Here is a 22,093-nt window from a genome sequence, read left to right as displayed (position 1 = left end):
TATTCTGTATATATAAGATATATTTTTTATTTTTAAATTTTATTTTATAAGTCTCTCTCAGTCGTGAAGTGTTATTTAGAAATATTTTTTTTTAAGTTTATTACCTACATATTATTTAGTTTTTATATTTAACAAAAATTAAAGAAACAAAACAACAATTAAAACCTCCCGTATCGCTAATGAGAGTATTTTTTCCCTATTTGTTTCTTTTATTTATTTTCACGCTGCTTTGTTCGGATCTCTTAAAAAAAAAAAAACAATATATAAATTTAAACAAAAAAATTTAAATTAAAATCGTTCAAAAATCTAACAAACACAATATTTAAATTAAAAAAAAAAAAAAAAAAAAAAAAACATTAAAACCATACCAAACCCCAATCCAATTGTCAACCTTCTTCTTTGTTTGTATATTTTGTAAATATTTAAAAAAAAATATCAAAAAATTGTACATATTTGGCGCGCGATTGTATGCCCCGTTATATTTGTGTTTTCCCCACATTTTTTTTTTTTTCATTTTTTTTTAAACATAAATTTTAAAATTCCTTTTGTCTCTCACAAAACGCACAAAAATCAATATAATTATTATATCAAAAAAAAAAAAAAAATCCACCATTTTGAACCATATTTTTATTACAATTATTATTATTACCACCCACCTTAAAAATGCACCTTTAATGTTCATCATTTTGCTATGCGCGCGTTTCCACACACATCATCCAATCAATCACCGCATCATCGTTTTGCTCTAAAAAATAGAACCAACATCAAGACCATTATTTCCCCAATGGTCACACCATGTTTACCCACAATTTTTGCCCGGCTCAAATCAACAACAATCCGGTCAGCAACATCTACAACAGCAACAACAACAACAACAACAACCTCCCTCCATTAATAGCAACAATCCCCCAAATCAATTGCAACATCAGCAACATAACCATCAACATTATTATCAGCAACAGCAACAAGTTGCGCCCGGATGTCCAGTTGGTGTTGGTGCACCATCTGTTGCTGGCCATCATACACACCAGCATTACCATCCGGCGGCATATGGTGTAGGGCAAATAGATCCATCATCACCGCCATCTGGCGGTGGGGGATCATCATCGCTCTCATCATCATCACAGCCTGCTTCATCATCTTCCTTGTCTAGTGTTGCATCTCAGCCACAACACCAACAACATCAACATCATACGCATCATCATAGCATGAAACAGCAACAACAACAACAACCGCCATCATCACAACAACATTTCATGATGAACGGTTCATCAACAAAAATGGCGCCGATAAATAACAGTAATAATAGCGGCCATCACATTTTGCACAACAATCACAGTAGCACCAATAAATATTCAAATGATATTCAAAATACAAATAATTATTATCTTCGTGGTGGTGGCGGAGGAGGTGGAGGAATGGTTAACGGTGATAGTCATCACCTACACAATGGCGGTGGTCAGCTTCCGGTGCCACCATCCGTCGGCATAGTTAATTCAATGCGTAATCGCAATGGAATGGGCCCACCTGGCATCACTGGTGGTGGCGGACAGATAAACTACAAGACAACCAACGGCATAAACAATAATTACCGTTATCGCAATAACACAGGTAGAGATGCAGCCAGCAACATTTTATGGAACGATTTTTCATTTTGAAAATTTTTAAATAGTTGTTTTTGTTGTAAAATATTTTTTTTGTTTTTTGTATAATTATAAGCTTTTTTGGGAGCGGTACGATTGATCGCAAACTAAAATCTCTTATATCAAAATCTCGCATTTTTGCAAAAATAACGCAAAGCTAAATTTCGCATTTTTAACATCTCACATAACAAAATCTCGCACTTTCAAAATCCTGCATATTAAAATCTCGCATTTTAGAAAAAATCTCGCAAGTTCATTAAATTCTTGCTATATCAAAATCTCGCATTAGAAGAATTAGTTTAGAGCGTAAAGTATCTTAAATTTAAATTGCTTTTTTGGCAGCAAAATGTATAAGCAACAGATTAAATGAAAAGAGAAGGTCGAATACAATAAATTCACATGCATTAAGTCCTTTTGACTCCAACATTCAACAGTTGACCCTGAACACTATAAAAAACTGCCATAGGCGCCTGACAGTTAACAAACCTTTTCCTTTTCTATTTATCTCTTCAAAACAAAACGAAAAAAACAGAATAGGGAGGTTCTAAACTTTCCTAAGCTAGCAATATCATTAGGTTTATAATCTCGCATTGAAATAAAATATTTATTAATTCGCGCGCGCGAATTAATAAATATTTTATTTCAATGCGAGATTATAAATTTCGAGATTTTAGTTTGCGAGATTTTAATGTTGCGAGATTTTGGTAAACGAGATTTTGAAATTGCGAGATTTCGATAAAAAAGATTTCATAATGCGAGATTTTAAGATGCGAGGTTTTAAAAACAAGATTTTAAAATGCGGTCAATCGTACCCAACCCGCTTTTTTCACAAAAAAAAAATGCACGCTGAAAAGTCAAAAATTCATTTGAAGCACCCTGTCTCACACTACCCGTCACAAAAAACAAACACCACAAATATAATTTTTTTTTTTTTTAAGTTTATTAAATTTTTATTGATTATTAATTTTTTTTTTTTAAATAAAAATGATTTAATAATATACAACCCCCACCACAACCTGTTGAATTTATAACATCACTCAACCATAATGGTTTTAGTGGGGGGGGTTTATTCATCGGCTCAGATGGGAAGTCGGATTAATGTCAATAGTCATCCATGATTATAATAAAATTATTTATGCATGCAAAATTGATGTTTGAATTAATGCGATGTGATGATATTTGACACTTTGTGGATAAAGCTATAGGGATGGTGTTAGGATTAATTATTATCATCGTCATCGTCATCGTCGTCCTCTCATCCAATGTGTACACATATTGCTTGTCGTTTTTGGTTCGAGTCCTGTGTGTGTCCTGTATTTGTGATGTGGTTTAAAATTTTTAGTAGGGGGATATTTATATTTGTGTTTATTTTTCATAGGATGATGATGTTGTAGGTATCATTAAAAATTTTGAAAATTAAAATTTATTTTTAGGATCGATAGAGTTATTATAATCACAACAAAAACATTACTGTTAAAAAAGGAGCCAAGTTCTCCTATGTTGAAATTATGCTGGCACAAAAAGTACTGAGATGTAAAAGTGTACCAAGTTCTAAAGTTTGGGTTCAAATTCGTATCAATAAAATTTTGATTGTTCTCTTGACAATTTTTCTTTTAATTACCGATTTTTAAAGTTATTTCAAAAATTGCCAAGAAAACAATCAAAATTTTATTGATACGAATTTGAACCCAAACTTTAGAACTTGGTACACTTTTACATCTCAGTACTTTTTGTGCCAGCATAATTTCAACATAGGAGAACTTGGCTCCTTTTTTAACAGTAATGTTTTTGTTGTGATTTCACTACTTTTTGCAAGGTATGGCTGTAGAATTGAAAATCTCTATATTTGATGAAAATTCAGTGAAAATGGGCAGTTGCCACGCCCCACAGTGCGGCGACTAGTGGAAAAAAAATCAAAAAAAAAAATTTGCCAAAAATGTGGAGCAAGTATGCCAAATTCAAGGTAATTAGTCTGAGTGAATGAATCAACAGTTAATTTATGATAAAGTTCAATCTTCTGTCGTCAGAGATGCTCAGAAGATCAATAAAAAAAAAACAAAAAATGAGAGTAAGATTTTTCGTTAATGCTCAAAAGAGCATTTGTTGAAGAAAAAAAGAACATATGATATTTTTTTTGCTAGATTCATATTCAGGAGAGAAAATATTATTATTCTAACTGCATTATTTTTTTTTTGCATGTAAATTTATATTTTTTTTGAGAGTCCAAATCTAAGCTTCTTTGTGATAGGTTTTTAAAAAAGAATAAAGACTGGCTTGACAATTTTCACTCCTTTCCCCAAAACATCCTAACTCTAATGAGTGCATCGACAAGCCAAGACCTTAGTAATAAGCGCGGGAGACCGCAAAAAGAATTTGTTGAGTGTTGCCAAAAAACTAAAAAACAAAAAGTTCATGATTTGGTAAGGACAAGATCGCTCGAGGAATTAAAGTATGCTACAGACCAAGCAGCATTAAATTCAAGCACTAATTCAAATTCAGAGCAACAGTTTTTGTCACCGGGAGCAGCCCTTGCATTGTATCTTGACCTTGACTTAACAGAACGAAAGTATGAGGTATTGAGAAAAACCGTGAATGCTCTGCACAAGGACTGCTTCCCAAGTATTTACGCATTACGGAAAGCTAAGGCTGGTATTCTTCCAAAATGCGACGTTACGGAATCTTCAGCGGAAGTTGATTTTCAGGATATTATGGAGAAAACTGTTAAAAGCATTTGCAAATCTGTCACAGTGAGTAGAGAAACAAAAGCTAAACTAATTTGCAAATGGGGTTTTGATGGCAGTGGCAACCATAGTGCTTATAAGCTAAGATTTGATAATACTGAAAACTCGGACGAATATTTGTTCCTTATAGCATTTGTACCTCTAAGATTGGTCGATATCGATTCTGGTGTTTCTCTTTGGGTAAATGATCGTCCTGGATCAATATTACATTGTAGGCCCGTGAAATTTTTATTTAAAAAAGAGTGTTCCGATCTTGTAAGACGGGAGGAGACAAATATGCAAGAAAAAATAATGAGCCTTTATGACCATACCGAAATGATAGCAGGACAAATCTGCAATGTTTCTTTCGAGTTTTATATGACCATGGTTGATGGAAGTGTGTGCAATGTCTTATCCGGAACAAATTCATCATCTAAATGCTATATTTGCGGAGCACTCCCGAGCGAAATGAATACAGCCAAATGTTATGAGAAACAACCAAACGAAGAAAACTATCGTTTCGGTCTTTCAACTCTCCATCTCTGGATAAGGTCGTTTGAATGTATGTTGCACATTGCTTATAGGCTGCCCTTTAAAAAATGGCGAGTCCAAGGAGAGGAATACAAAACTCTTTTCGAAATAGAAAAAAAACGCATTCAGATGGAATTCAAAACAAAAATGGGACTAAATGTTGACCAACCAAAGCAAGGCTTTGGTTCATCAAACGATGGCAACACTGCTCGGACATTTTTTTCTAATCCTGAGAAAAGTTCCGAAATCACAAAAATCGACCAAACTTTGATTCAAAAATTAAGTGTAATATTACGAGTAATGGCAACAGGTGCTGAAATACATTTTGAAAATTTTGATGTACTCATCCATGAAACACGTACACTTTATTTGAATTTATATGGATGGTATTATATGCCTTGTACATTGCACAAACTATTTTTTCATAGTGTAGATGTAATGAAAAGCTTTCATATACCCATTGGTCAATTGTCTGAGGAAGCTCTTGAAGGCTTGCATAAGACTTTTCGCCGAACCAGGCTTAATCATTCAAGGAAATCTTCAAGAACAAATAACTGCAAAGACGTTTTAAATCACTTATTATTATTGTCAGACCCATTTATTTCATCGCAAAGAAAAATTAAAAGAAAGCCCAAAATTTACGATGACACTATCAAAAAATATATAATTAATTGTGATGACGATGACGATAATCAATCATCTTCATCGGATACAGAAAATTGAAAAACCATTTTTAATTGTGCACTTTAATATAGGTATTAACAGCTCATATTAACTTCACAAGAATAAAATTTAAATATTAAAAAAAATTATCAAACACAAAAAATATCGTTTTTTTATTTTTTTTTTCGAGTTTTATAATTACAAGTTCCTGAATTAAATCATTTATACAAAAGTAGGCGTGGCAGGGGGCGGATATGGTCGACACCATTTTATATTTTTGAGCTCGATCATCAAAATTCTACAGTTTTATTCAAATCGTGCATGTCGTTTTCTAGATATAAATAATCATATTAAGAAGTGGGCGTGGCAGGGGGCGTGAAAATTTTGCTAAACTTTGTAAAACTTGTTGTTATTACATTTGCAATAAACTTTGTATGCAAACTCAGCTTAGTTTTTGAAAATTGATTTTTTTCCATCATCTCCATACAATCGACGCACTGTGCGCCCGCCCCCTGGCTGAAATTCTCAAACTTTAAATTTTTTCCTTTGTATAAACTACCATCTCTACCATTCTACCAAATTTCAAGATTCTACGATAATCAGAAGTGCTTTATTATATTTAATGAAAATTCAGCGGAAATGGGCGGATGCCACGCCCCCTGGCTGAAATTCTCAAATTTTAAATTTTTTCCTTTGTACAAACTACCAGCTCTACCTTTCTACCAAATTTCAAGATTCTACGATAATCAGAAGTGCTCTATAATATTTGATGATAATTCAGCGAAAATGGGCGGATGCCTCCTGAATTGAAAATCTCAAATTTTCGATTTTTCCCTTTGTATACACCACAAGCCCTATCACCGTGTAAAATTTCAAGTTTCTACGTTAACGGGAAGTTCTCCATAATTTTGATGATCTGTCAGTGAGTGAGTGAGTGAGTGAGTCAGTCAGTCAGTTACGGTTTTTGCGATTTTTGAAGCCCTATATCTCAGAAACTACTCATCGTAAAAGGCTTAAATTTTGTGAGGAGTTTGGTTTTGACAAGCTCAATAAATGTAGCGAGTTTGAAATTTCTAGACTCTTTGGTGTGGAAGTTAGAGGGGGGTCGAAAATGGCCTGAGTTGTTTCCTGTAAATAAGGGTGTAGTGCCAAAGTTGCTAGAGAACTTGGCTGGGCACTACCGTGCCCCTTGATAATAAATTATAATAATCACAAAAGAAGAGAAGGATGATGGATAAATAGATTAAAGGGAATATTATATATAGATAGGAAGGTTTTATGTTATTAATATCATGGCGACAACAACTAGCAGACCATATAACAGGACACGTGTGTGATAATTAAATCCCCCTTTTCATTATTAAAGAGAGTAATTTGAAACAAGCTGTTGTTGTATGAGTATAGTTTTATGTAGTTTTCAAAATTTATTAAATTTCCAAAATTTATGTAATTTATGGGTTTCTATAAAATAATAATATGGATTCATGTAACATAGTTATATTTATGAGAGGACGTGTAAATATAACAAGTAAGGTAGTCGAGACAGGAATATATAAAATGAGTGACTGGGTGGAAATTTTGGAAATGAATTTAAAGGATTGGTATGTTGAGCACGAATATGTATAGAAATTTAAAACATAATGGGATTTCGTGTGCAAAAATATCAAACAATTTTTTTTTTTTATGTAATCAATTTATTATCAAGTGACTTCATTGTATTGAAATTGAATCCGAAGTCAAATTTTTTTAATTCGTTTTTTGAGATGTATCAAAAATATGAAAATGAAAACAAAAAAGTATAAATGCTCAGAACGTACTCAAAAACAAACTTCTTCGTAGAAAAACATCACAAATGTGTTTTTTTCTCTTTTTTAGACAAGATTTTAGTGGAGTAACTATAAAGCTCGAAAAAAATCAATATTAGATAAAAAGGCCGAACAGTACCGATTTCGATGATCTTTTTACTTGCTCTATAGGGCAAGTATTGGTTTCATGTCGAAAAAAAAATTGAGGTTTTAATCAAAACCAACATTACGATGATGGAGAATTCCGAAAAAGTGGGTCCCGCAATTCCGTCCGTGCGTCTGTGCGTCTGTGCGTCCATCTGAACACATTTCCACAGCCTAAACTAGTGGATGGATTTTCTTCAAATTTGGTACAGATGATTTTTATGGAATTCTGAAAGTTGGTTTTTTTTTGTTTTCTTATATCTGGTTTAGAACGTATACCTCCCATACAAAAAATACGATATTACGAATTTCTCGAAAACGGCTCTAACGATTTTGATTAAACTTTGTATAAGTAATATTTAAAGCAGTGGCAATAAAACTGCATTTTTATTTTTTTCTCAAAAAAGTCAAATAACAAAAAAAAATTTTTTTCATTTAACAAAATTTTGCCTTAAATGTCGGCTCTTCCCCAATATCAATTTTTTTTTAAATTTAGATCCAGCTTTTAAAATCTACAAGTAGACTAACATAAAAGTGCTTTAAACTGCAAGAGCAAGTACGTGCGACCCCAGTCGTGCATTTTATTTTCAAACATGCGTCGTTGGTAATTAAAAATACCTTGAACTCTATGGTTTTGAAAATTTCCGCTGTTGCCGCATTTTTTTTTTTTTATTTTTTTTCAAATTAAAGATTAAGATTTTTTGAACGAAAATTATTTTTTTATTTTGTACAAAAGATTGTCCAGTTTTCACAGATATTGGAACGAAGGATAATTTTCCATTGTTTAAGTGGCAGATGCAATAAAAATAAAATGCACGACTGGGTCGCACGAACTTGCTCTTGGAGTAAAAGTTGCTTTAATTTTTAAGACTTTTTATATAGAAATTTGGAAAAAGTATAGGTACAAAAAAAAAAAATACCAAAAAAATAAAATTCGTTTTTTAAAAAAATAAAATAAAATCTGAAATCAAATTGCCCTCCAAACCAAGTATGCAGTTTTGATTGATATATTAAGATGCATTTTTAGAAAAAAAATTTTCAAAATCGTTAGAGCCGTTTTTTAAAAAACTAATTTTTTATAAATACTTTTTTGGAAAAAAAGTTTTAAAATAAAATTGGTATGCTATTTTGTAGAAATCACTAATCAACATCTAAAAACAAAATTTCAAAAAAATTCAATGACCCGTTTTCGAAAATTTGATTTTTCAAAAAAAAATTTTCAAAATTTTTTTAAAAATCCAAAAATTATTTTTTCGGAAATTTTATTTTTGGCTTATACTAACATCATATAAATGCTTCTTTACAAAAAGCTTCGTTAAAATCGAATAAGTGCTTTCGGAGATAATCGGATTTGAAAAAAACGGTTCTATGGCAGGTACCGTTAATAATGATTTTCAAAAAAATCTTTTTTTATTAGAAGATAGACCTTGTCTTAAAACTTACATTTGATTTTTTTAAACAAAATCGTTGGAGCCGTTTTTGAGCAATTTCAATTTTACTAAAATCGGTATATGACAAGTACCGTTATTTTTGGTCCAAAAAAATTAATTCCAAAAACCCCTCTGTAGAGTCGCCAAATAATGCAACATACCAAGTTTGACATCAATCGGTCCATCCGTTTAGGCTGTAGCTTCGTTTACAGACAGACAGACTGACAGACTGACAGACGGACAGACAGACGGACTTCCGGGACCCACTTTTTTGGCATTCTCTACCATCGTAATGTCATGGAAAAATGTTATCCCAACTTTTTTTTTTTGTACGAATGCATAACTTGATATATAGTACCTATATCGCAAGTAAAAAACTGTAATACGAAGGACCTTTTTCTTTTCTGAAAATTAGAAAAAGTCACGTCATTATTTCAATTGTATTAAAAATTCTAAAAATAGATTTGTTTTTATTTTTAACATAATAATAATTATAATTTAGAAAAACATTTATAAGTTTTAACAGTTAAAAATTAATTATTATTATCAAACAACTTAATTTTTTTATAAATTTACTTTATTTATTTTTTTTAAGTTCAAATACCTATTACTATTTTGTTACAAAAATACTAAGATATTCAGTCTAACAAATTAATTGGTCTTTTATATTTAAAAGAAAAAAATGTTTCTGAATAAAGCATTTCACTAACTTAGTGAAATGCTTTATTCAGAAACACTAAGTAAAATGATGTCAAAGTAAAAAAAAAAGTAGGAAGAAAAAACCCTCAACATTGATTAAAATTCTCAAAATTTCAGGAAAACCGTTAGATAAACAGGAACAAATCATAAGAGACGATTAAATCGTGAGTTTATTAATCTAGTTCGAATAATTTTTTTTTTTTTGATAAATTAGTAGAAGTTTGCCAAAAATAGACTTGAAGAACTTAGTCAATATGATACCAATGTGAAGTTGATTGATTGACATAGAAGTAAAAAAAGCATAAAATCATCTTAAGCAATAAATATTGCTAGTCACGGTAATAAATTTCAATTGGAGGTCTTACAGCTGTATAACGGACCAAGTAAAAAAATTTAAAAATTTAAATCTAGTACCAAAACTTGCTCAAGGTTTAACTCTATTAAGATCTGTCATTAGTTTGGTCAAAAAGTGTTTCGTATGAAATTTTCATTATTTGTGCAAGATTAATTTTTTCCCATAAGATTCAATGGTAGCGTATTTATTTTAACTCTTTTTATCTATCTGAATTAACTTTTTGTAACTTGTTTCACTTTAGCTCTTAATCCTCCAATATTGTTGGGTGACTTAAATTCTCCACAGATCAAGTGGATGCCAACGAAGGACAAATTCTATTTTGAAGCTTGAACGACTCCATCTCAACAAGAGCATGTGTCATGTTTATTTTTTGGACCTGTAAAAACTTACAGCAAAATACTTATATGTATTAAAAGATCTAGAAAAAGCTGTCAATACAGCAATAGTTTTATTTTTTGAATACCTATGTATGATCGCGTTCAACATGAAATTTAGCTTGAAAATTGAACGATCATGGATTTAATTCCAATTTTTTTAGATGGTTTCATAACAATTGTTATGACAAACAATATGTTAAGATTGGAGCTGTGAGAGAATTTTTTTACCACTCTGGTGTTCCTCAAGGGAGTCACTTAGGTGCAATATTTTTTTAAATTTTTTTATAATAAAATACTTCCAAAGGATTTGAAATTATTTAAATGCGCTTCATCTAAATAAGTCTTTTAGAAGTTAAAGGCTGACATAGACGAAATCTTCGCATGGTTTAACCAAAATCGCTTATTTTTAACTATACGAGTTGAGCTCAAAAAATTCGACGGAATATTCAAACCTTACATTAACCTTTCATTCCGCGAACTTTTCAAATACCTACCTTTCACATAATAAAAAAATTATTTTTTGTTTCGAATAAAAAAAATATTATTGCTCGCACGCTTTTATTACATAACATTTTGAAAAAGAAACATCATAATCATAATGAACATTCAAGTCACCTTAAATACCAAAATGGAATTTATCGAAAAAATCAAAAAAAATAACAACCTACACGTAAAACCCATACAAAAAAATATAATACCCTCATATACACTCGTAACCTCTTGGTATTATAACCTCCTAAAAATGTCCCCCAAAATGAAGTTAATTTGTTCTGTCAATAACACTCCGCCCTGTCATTCTTTTTTCTGACCACATAAAATCCTTAATTGAGTTGCGTATAGCATAGCGTAGGTATAAGTAAGTACCTATATTATATTGGAATGAATGCAGAGGAATAATTGAAAAGGACGAAATGGAAACTCTCTTGACTCTCAAGTGTAAATATGCCAGGAATCCAAATATTTCATTCCATCCATTCCATTTTCATTTTCATTTCCAGCTGCAAAATGGTTTTGTAATTGAATGTTTTAACATTTCACCATCCATAGTACCTATGTATACACAAGTTAATAGACATAACTACCTATATAAAAACACACAGAAATTTACCCGGAGAGGAGAACCTTGTTGAATATTTGATTGGTGTAATTTATTTTTGTTAATTAACCGAAACTTACGAAAATTTTGGAATTGACATGTTGATAAGTGATATTGGGTATACGTATAAAAAAAGACTCAATTTAACACTTCGAACTTGTTAGCTGTTAGAGTGTATTGTATTGTATTGTATATACCTACTTATTTGACATGTTTGTTTTTGTATTAATGTTTGTACGAACTTCTTGTTGTGATTTCTATTTTAATAGTTTTAATTAGTTACTTTTAAAAATGTTTTTCAAGGACAGGAAAAGTTATAATTCGATTAATATTATCAATTCTTGTATTTACACGAAAATTGCTGAGTTTGAATAGCACTGGGCAACAAGATATTTATTTTACGAAGGTTATTAGGGTGCTGAACTTGAATACAAACTCAAAAATTTCATACCGGCTCGTGTTTTCGAGATGTTCCCGTTGCAAAATCTTAATAACCGATTTTTTCTATACTTTGTTAGCATTTCTCTATAGTTAAAAGTGGTTTGGTTTCAGAACAAAATAATAAATTTTTTGGGTATGCTGAACTCGATTCAGAAATCATAAAATTTCATTAAACAATTTTGGTAGAACGGTACCTTCTCATGAGCTGGGTTGTAAGAATATCAATTAAAAAAAATATTGCATTGGAAAAAAAATATTGAGAAAATTGAAAAAAAAAAAATCTGATAAAAAAGTAGTTTTCTTGAAATGAATTGAGACAGTTATCTAAAAATCAGTCAATTTTGTATTAAAATTCACAGTCTGGACAAAAATGATATTAAATGAGTTTTTTTTTTAAATTTTGTTTGCCTATTTTTAACTTTAAAATCGATTATTTCAAAAACAATTGGTTAAAATATATTGATATAAAAATTAAATGCACAATTCTGCCTTTCGAAAATGGTATCACTTATGACTGTAAGTGTTGCCGTTTTCTAATATTTTTTTTTTTTTTATTTTAAATTAATTTTTAGAAAATTGCCCCTTCCGCCTAAAGGGAGGGGGGAGGTAGAAATAGACCCCTCTACATCGTACTAAACGTTCGAGTTTCTGTCTCTGGGTTGAAATCGTAAATTTTTTTTTTCTTAGCCAATTTTCAGCCGATTTATATAAAATATATCTTGTTCGATTTGGAAATAAAATTTTTTTTAATATATGTTGTTTTGAAAACATATATTTTAAATTAATGTCGAAATTGGATAGGTAAATGACCAAAAAAATGGAATTTTTGAAATTTGTCAGCTTATAAATTCTAGGTGGTCTAAACGAACCACATCTTTTATACATTGTTGAAAAGGTCCAAATGTGATCTATCCAAAACTGTAAAGAAATCTAAAATGGGTACACATTTGACAAAGCAAGATTTTGTGTCAATAGGCGAAGGTCCAAAAAACCGTTTTTTGCCCCTATTTCCAGATTTTGATAGTTTTACGGAGTTTTTCGGAATTTTTAAACAACGTTTCGTTGAATAATGTTCATGATTCACAATAAATACTTCTAAAAGCGTGTGATGGTAAGAAGAGGGAATAGGTGCATCACGGGTAAAAAAGGTTTTGTGCTATTTGAGATTAATATATTCTGTGTTCCCTCCAAAGGTTTTTCATGTTATCAATCCCAAATATCTCGCTAATGGTAACATAATAAAAATTTTATAAAAAGGGCTTTTTTGGAAGGATTTGTGAAAATTACTTTGTGAAATGTTATATTTATAAAAATATGTAAATAATATTATATTTTTAAAAATTTGCAAGAGTAGGTGTATCAGTGTTTAAATAATATGAATGAAGGATAAAAAGTGACGATAGGTACATAAATATTTTTCAGTAAAAGGGTGTTTTTTTTTTGTAAAATTGATCTTATATTTAAGTATAACTAACTTCAAAGAAAACCTTAAAAAAGAACACCCTTTCACCTAAAATGTCCAACTTCTTCGTATTAACTTTTAAATTAATATTAACAAGTTTAAATTTTATTTTATTTTTTTTTTTTAATTTTAATTCATACAAATTTTTATTTCTACATAACATATATTTTTTTTTTTCCAATTTTTTCATATTTATATGCTTGTGATTGGAATGTTAAAATTAGTATAAAATTTTGTTAAGTAGAATTTTATTGTTTTAAGATTGAAAGCTTACCCTATGTTGCATTGCTTTGTTGCACAATTTCAAAATTAAAAAATAGGTTTTAATTTATTTTTTTTTTTTTTTTAATTTCCTGCCATTTTAGATGTTTTGGTTTTAATGTTTTTTTTTTTTCTCAATATCTATTAATATAAACAAAATGTTAAAAACAAATTTATTTCACAAAAATACACAAAATGGGTGTGTTTCAAATTTATGAATTAAATTTCTCAAAACACTTAAAAAAATTATAAAACTCAATTAAAAAAACTGGCCTTTTATAAAATTTACGTTGCCTCGATTAAAATTTTTTAGTTTAGTGATAATTTTCAAAAATGAAATAAAGCTTATTATTTTATTTATTGGTATTAAAAAAATTTTGTTCATCTTTAAACAACACTGGAACACTTGATATATAAGATTTTTTTTTTTTTTTTAATTTTAAATCAAAGGACAATTACAACAGAGAACCTTCTAGAGAATATTTTATTTGTATATTTTAGTTTTTTTTAATTGACTGCAAGCATTTGTTACTCCAATTAGTGTTCGGAAGGACAAGGATCCTTTTGTGTTTATATTTCTTTATTATTTATGTTTTTGCTTTATTTATATTCAAAGAAATATGAATATAAAACAAAAAAAATAAAAAAAACCTTTGTATTTACTTATATATGAATCTGTATTTTTTTTATTTTTTCTATTTCTTTTTCCCCTGCAAACGCCTACACTCTTATTTTAGGCTCTCGAACCATTCAGGATGGCGACTATGAAATCATTGTTGTTGATGAGAATAATCCTTCAGTGTTGGCGGATAACGATTCACATTCAAGTGGACCTCCTTCAATTAAGGTGAGTTAAATGAGTTGTTTTTTTATTCTTTACTTTTCAAACTAAACTTAAAAAAAAAAATAAAAATAAACGGAAAACTTGAAACAAACAAATAAAAAAAAAAATTATAATAATTAAATGATGGGATTGAAAATAATGGATAATATAGAGAGAATTAAAAATGCATTATAGTTTTTGTTTAAACTTTTTGCATGATAAGGAGAGGATTTTTTCATATTCTTTTGTTATTTTTAACTTAATACCTATTAATATTTATTTTTAAGTATTATTTAAAATTAAAAAAAAAAAAAATCTTAAACTAAAATAAAACTAATAAAATTGCATGTTAGAGTAATGTGGGTGTAACGGCAGCGACGTCCAGTGGCAAGCCACTACAACAACAGCCATTATCACCACCTAAACCTGTTATGCCAAAAAAACTACCAAAGGTAAACAAATAAAAATAATCAGTTAAATTCCTGTTTTTTTTTGTTTTTAATTTTTTGTTTGATTTGAGAAAAGGATGTTTTTGAATAACTTTTTTTTGTTTTTTTTTTTTTAGTTTTTCATTCTAAAGTTTTTTTTTTATTTTATAAAACATTTGAATTTTGTATCTATGTTTCACATTTAAAAATGCACAAATAGCACAATAAAATACAAGGTAAAGTTGAGCTCAAAATACCGCTAATGGATCACTTGAATATTCAATACTGTGGCGGACCCAGATTCTTTCACTAATTCGCATCTTAAAAATATCTTAAGAAGTCGACTTTTTTCTTTCATAAATTCGCATTTTAAAGGAGGTCTTAAAGTCACACTTTTTGCTTCGTGAAGTCCTAATTCGTTATAAAAACTTTTTTATCTCATAGATTTGCATCCTTAAAGAGGTCTTAAGGTCATAATTTTTGCTTCGTGAAGTCTTAATTCGCCATGAAGACCTTTTTCTTTCATATTCTGGCATCTTAAAAGTTGTCTTTAAGTCATACTATTTGCTTCATGAAGTCCTTATTCATCATGCAAACTTTTTTCTTTCATAAATTCGCATTTTAAAGGAGGTCTTAAATTCATACTATTTGTTCTTAACTCAGTATGAAGACTATTTTCTTTTATAAATTCGCATCTTAAAAGACGTCTTAAGGTCATACTTTTTGCTTCGTGAAGTCCTGATTCTTCGTGAAGACTTTTATCTTTCATAAATTTGCATTTCAAAGGAGGTCTTAAGTCACACTTTTTGTTTCGTGAAGTCTTATTCGTTATGAAGACTTTTTTCTTTCATAAACTCGCATCTTAAAAGAGGTCTTAAGGTTACTTCGAAATGAAGTTTTCAATTCTATGTGAATGATATTCGTAAAAAGGTGACCAAACTTGGGAAGCATATTCAAGAGTGGGTCTTACGAATGTTATGTAAAGGGAAGTTTTTTACTCTTCATAAATTTGCATGTTAAAGGAGGTCTTAAGTCACACTTATTGTTTCGTGAAGTCTAATTCGTTATGAAGACTTTTTTCTTTCATAAATTTGCATATTAAAGAGGTCTTAAGGTCATAATTTTTGCTTCGTGAAGTCTTAATTCGCCATGAAGACTTTTTTCTTTCATATTCTGGCATCTTAAAAGTGGTCTTTAAGTCATACTATTTGCTTTATGAAGTCCTTATTCATCATGCAGACTTTTTTCTTTCATAAATTCGCATTTTAAAGGAGGTCTTAAGTCACACTTATTGTTTCGTGAAGTCTAATTCGTTATGAAGACTTTTTTCTTCCATAAATTTGCATATTAAAGAGGTCTTAAAGTCATATTTTTTTGCTTCATGAAGTGCTTTTTCTTTCATATTCTCGCATCTTGAAAGAGGTCTTAAGATCATACTTTTTGCTTCGTGAAGTCCTAATTCATTATAAGACTTTTTTTCTTTCATAAATTTGCATCCTTTGAGAGGTCTTAAGCTTATACTTTTTCTACGTAAACTCCTGATTCGTAATGAATAGGTACTTTTTATTTCATAAATTTGGATCTTTAAATAGGTCTTAAGGTCCTAATTTTTGCTTCAAAAAGTTTTGATTTGCAATAAAGACTTTTTTATCATAAAGTCTCTTTGACTCTAAAATAGTCACATGAGGCCAGACTCACACTTTTTCTCAAATCAGCATTTTGCTTGAAAAGTTATTTAATTTTATAAAAACGGTCTGTGTAAAATAAATGAAGAAAATTTAACTATGTAATAATTGTAAATATTTTAAGATGATATTGCGTTTGGTATTAGAAGTCTTTTAAAAATTAAGGATATACCACTTCTTTGTCAGAAAAAAATCTATACTGACTGAATTGAAAACTTCTTCATGTTGTTAAAAAACAAAAAAAAAAAAACACCTATGAGTTCCTTAAAACAGAAAAAAAAAACTGCTAACAACTTTCCACTGCAACACTAACGACTCAGAAACGACTTGTTGTCAAAAGATTAATTCTTCTATGTTTTTTAACGAAACAGGAAACCTAAGGATAAAGGTTACCTAAATAGAATTGAAAAAAAAAAAATTGTTATGAAACTTTTTTCTTGCATATTTGACAGGATTTTGATTTTTGGAAAAGTTAAAGGAATTCATGCAAATAACGAGGTTGTATCCAAGTGCAAATGCAGATGTAGCTATGAGGATAAGGACGAACAAAAAAAAAATCCTGGCTTATTCCATGATAATAACCATAACATGTAAGAGAGAAGCATTCTACATAATATCTATATCTACGAACCACTTGTGTGTAGGTGTTCCATACAAATAGCATTCTCCCCAAGGATACTGAATATAATTGGATGATGAGTACTTTCTAGAGAGGTTCTCTACCTGTTATGTTTTCAATCCTCAATGCAAGCGAGTTGATTAACATATTATGTTTGAAGTTATATTTTTAGAAAAGTTATTATTTTTTCTGGAATTTTTTAATGGAACTTTTCAGGACAAAATAGAAATGAAATTTTGTATCATCTTTTTGATAACATTTCTTTCCCAAAAATTCCGAATTGGGTTTTTCTAAAGTTGTAGAACAAAACTCTATACATCACCGTATTTTGACAAAAAAAACCTCAACTTTTTTTTATTTTTTTTTTATTAAAAATAAAAAAAAAAAAAAAACATTAAAACCTCTTAATGCGTCGACTATATGTTTTTTGCAATTTTTAATATTCTTAATGGAAAATTAACGACACCACAATGCCACCCGCAGCGGAAGGCTGCGGTATTTCATTCAAAACACGCACACATTCAACAAAAAAATAAAATTAGAAAAAAATAAACGAAATACTATCCCATAAAACAAACACTTCAAGTGCATTATTTTGTGTATTCTATTCACAGAGAGCAAAAAAAAAAAAACTGAAAATGTTTTTGTTGATTTTTCGGTTCAAGTGTTTAACGATTTTTTTTTTTTTTTTCTGCAAAAAAATAAAAAATAAAGTTTTATGTTTATGCAGCTTAAGCTTAGTTTGCTTGTTTGTATACCATCATCATTGCAAAATAAACACAAACCACTCAGGTAGATAGATATCTAAACACAGCTGAACATAAAAAAATAAAACCTTTTAAATAAATTTCATTTTTCATTCCACAAAAAACAATCCAAACTTATCTCCAGGGAAATTTATATAAGTACAACAAAATACCTCGTATATAACAACAACAACCACAGTATATAACAACTAAGCCCATCATATATATCGTTAAGAGCGGCTATTATAATAAAGCGTTTAGGTTGAAAATGGTTGCTTGAAAAAATCAATCATACGGAACGTCTATTCCGGGAATTTAAGCCAAATAATACCCACTCTCTATTTATCGTTTTAATTAGACCTCACAGGACAATGAATGTATACGAAAGATTAATAACAGTGGATGATTTTGGTTTTTTTGATAGCAGAAACTTACAAAAATAAAAATTCCATTCTACCACCAAAAAAGGAAAATTTAAGTTTCAAATTATTTTTTTAGGGCTGAACATTTCTGAATAGCATTTATTGAAAAGCAAAGGAGATTAGTATATCTAGAAAACTATGGTTAAAGCAGGCCTGTATTCAAACCTGAAATTTTTTGAAATACAAATAAAGATTTACCTGCAATAATCGGTTTTTTTTAAATTGATAGATGTCCAATGCTCGAAATATGAAATCAAAATTTTTAAAAATTACATTTTCTGATCATTTTTTTTTTTTTTTTTTTAATATGAATTTTCTTGAAAATTTCGTTTCAAAGGTTTTGATTAGTAATAAATTTCTAAAAAAGCACACAAGCTTTATTTCTAATTTTTCTTTCCAAAAAATGCTTGCATAAGAAGTTTTTTAAGCAACTGAAATCTTAGAGACAGTTTAAATTTATTTTTGATTTTGGCCACAATTCTAAAATCTGACTTTCTTTTATTTTTAAATTTTGCTAATTTGTTTCAAACAAATTTTGGTTTCTTTAAAAAAAAAAACTTAAATATACCTACCTACCCATAAAAATTACTAAAAAAATGTTTTAAAATTTGTATGTTCCAAAAAAATTACCGGGAGGTCAAAAGCTGTTAATTTAATATAAGTCACCCTTTAACAAAAATTTGAAAACAAATGTACACTTTTAAAGATAAAGTAGTCAAAATTTTGTCCAAATCGTACTGGTCCACAAAAATCGACTTGGAGCCAAAGCATATACTATCTACATTAGGGTATGTCAAAAAAATCGAAATTCTTTTTTTTGATTTGGTACTCCGAAAAATCGATTGCTATATACCTCTAGAATATACACACCAAATATGAGCCATTTTATTAATGGGAAGGTCCTCCGCTTCGCAATTTTCCATTTTTACATCAAGCTTCTACTAAAAAAAATATTTTTTTTTTCTACTACTAATCTAATCTACTTTTTAGCAAATTTCTTTACATATTCTTGTAGGAAATTGAACGCTCTACAAAAAAGGCCTTAGACACTTTTTTCGTTTATCTAACCGTTGAATAGATATTTGAGGTCGAAAAATCGAGAAAATCTTTAAAAATTCGTTTTTTGTTCTTAATTTTGTAACAAATTGAAAAATTAAAATAATCAAATGCGCAAGACATATTCTTGTAGGAAATAGATCGTTCCACAAAAAAGGTCTTAATAACTTTTTTCATTAATCTAAGATATTCGAGGTCAATTTTAAAAAAAAATTATAAAAAATTTTTTACTTTTCAAAATTTTCTAATTCACTGAAAATTCATTATTTTCGAATTAACAAGATATATTCTTGTAGGGGCTTAACGTTCTATAAAAAATTCCTTGGAATCAAGTATATTGCTTTAACCAATTTTTTACAAAATTAAGAATTTTTAAAGACATTCTCGATTTTTGGACCTCAAATATCTATTAAACGGTTAGATAAACGAAAAAAGTGTATGAGGCCTTTTTTGTAGAGCGTTCAATTTCCTACAAGAATATGTAAAGAAATTTGCTAAAAAGTAGATTTTTAAGAAAATGATTTTGTTTTAGTAGAAGCTTGAAGTAAAAATGGAAAATTGCTAAGCGGAGGACCTTCCCATTAATATTAATAGCTCATATTTGGTGTGTATATTCTAGAGGTGCCTAGCAATCGATTTTTCGGAGTACCAAATCAAAAAAAAAAAGAATTTTGATTTTTTTGACCCACCCTAATCTACATACTTTCAAAAAGGATTTATGTTTAGTAAAGGATCATCTTATTCTGAATCTGTAGTCAAATTGCACTGGCACGTCATGTGCCAGTGCAATTTTCTCAAAAAAAAATCAAATTGAAGTTTTTTGAAGATTTTGATATTGATTTATTTACGGGAATTTAATTTGGTGGAAATCTGGAAATTTTTTGGAAAAAGTTTGTTCAGTAAAATTTTAAGTTTTTTTATGAAAACGAACGAAAAATAAAAAAAATCGAAAATAAAATTAAATTTCTTTTTAAAACACATTTTGATTTTTTCCAGTAAGAAGAATTTTTAGAATTTTTCTGCAAAAATATTTTTTTGAATAAAAATTTCGAAAATTTATTTTTTCAACCCGTTTTTAAGAAATCGATTTTAGAATAAAAATAATATTTTTTGACCCAAAAATAGGTTTTCAGAAAAATAATGATTGATTTTAATATTTAGTTCAATAAATGGCTTTTGTGTTCGAGATCAAAATCGTTAGAACTGAGAAAAGCAATTTTTTTTCATTTTGAAAATGTATAGGTACATAATTTTCCCAAAATTAAAAACTTCCGATATAATTGGTTTTGGTATCCAATTTCGTAAAAATAAATTTTTGTCAAGACTTTTATTCAAAAAAATCCGTAGTATCATGATTTCAAGGATACCTTTTCCCCAAAAATAATCACCTACAATACACAGACTGCACAATACTCTAACATATAAATCACAAAATGTACCTATACATTGTATTATAGTGCGTCTCTAGAGAACAATTTTGCTTTTCGGCTGTTTTGTACGTATGTAATGTATATGTACCTTTTGGCTCCTGCTAGCAACAGGAAAAAGAAATAAAGGATATTTTGCCAAAAGCCCATATAGTTATACTAGTGTTGAACCCAAGGATAACAAATGAGTATGCTTGAATGAATTGGATAACCCAAACACACTATGCACAAAACTTAATTCATTTTCATTGCTCTAGTTCTAGTTTTCTCATTCTATTCATTTAGGTATAGTTTTTGGTTTTCTAACCATCATGTGTGTGTGTGTGGCGGTATAAAAGTCAAATTTGTTTCAAACGCACATCAGAATGAACACACACACATTCACAACAACAACAAAAAGACATCCTTTTTTCTCTCTAATTCAAACTAATTAATGATCCTTTTATAATTTTGATTCTCAATTTTTTTATTTTTGTTTTTCTTTTGTATTGTATGTTGTTTTTGTTTGTATTTGATTGCGTGTGTATTGTATGTGCTTTTGTTTAGCTTTTATCTTATTAGTGTGTAGGTAAATGAAAATTCTTTGTTTATTTAAAGAATTTTGTTGTTTTTGTTTTTTTTTTTTTGTCTAAAGTGTTTGCTTTGTGTTTTTATTTTTGTTTGTTACGCCCAATATAATGCTCAAGCACTTTCAAAATATCATCCTTGATGGTATTATGAAAATAGACAAAGAAAAGAAAATATTTTTATAATATTCACCCGCATATAAAACCACTTCTACTACAAAAATAAAAAAAAAGGTAATTGCCATTAATTAGCTTAGAATTAATAATAATTCAAATAATATATTCACAATGTTATTCACAACACGAATTGAAAGAAAGAGCAATTATAAAGGCAAAGGTAATAGATCAGATCTGGATGACATACAAAAATAATTTAATTTTTTTTTTTTAATTTTTAATAAAGAATCAATATTAACTCACTTTGTTTAAATCTTCTTAAATTTGTGTTTTAAAAATCTATTAGGTAAAAGTATTTCTAAATTTGTTTACATCCCGTAAATACTTTTCACTTACTTCTTTATACTTCCTATTGAGTAAGGCTAGGCGCACACATGCGATTTTCAGTCGTTGCTACTAAAAAAGCAACATAAAATTATCGTGCACACACTTGCGACTAAAAAATCGCGCGACTATTTTTTATTGCAAGAAAAAACATTATGTTTGGTCGAAAGAAAGTTGAACGTTTTTCGATAAA

General features: G+C 29.1%; 1 protein-coding gene across 15 annotated transcripts in view; it reads left to right on the top strand.

Moving 5' to 3' along the window:
• LOC129908337 (neurobeachin) overlaps positions 1 to 22,093 on the top strand; it is a 646,575-nt gene that overhangs the window by 612,703 nt on the left and 11,779 nt on the right. For 7 of the 15 annotated variants that reach the window (XM_055984756.1, XM_055984759.1, XM_055984758.1 and 4 more), the window contains 3 exons: positions 757 to 1,611; positions 14,365 to 14,474; positions 14,804 to 14,902. In XM_055984756.1, coding sequence (XP_055840731.1) covers positions 757 to 1,611; positions 14,365 to 14,474; positions 14,804 to 14,902 — 1,064 coding nt within the window. The remainder of the gene's footprint in view (positions 1 to 756; positions 1,612 to 14,364; positions 14,475 to 14,803; positions 14,903 to 22,093) is intronic. The other 8 variants (XM_055984763.1, XM_055984762.1, XM_055984765.1 and 5 more) reach the window with 3 other exon arrangements.

Source organism: Episyrphus balteatus, chromosome 2 (assembly GCF_945859705.1).
Source record: "Episyrphus balteatus chromosome 2, idEpiBalt1.1, whole genome shotgun sequence".
NCBI lineage: Eukaryota > Metazoa > Arthropoda > Insecta > Diptera > Syrphidae > Episyrphus > Episyrphus balteatus.
The sequence above is the reverse complement of the archived record's forward strand: the minus strand, read 5'-3'. Positions and strand labels throughout refer to the sequence as shown.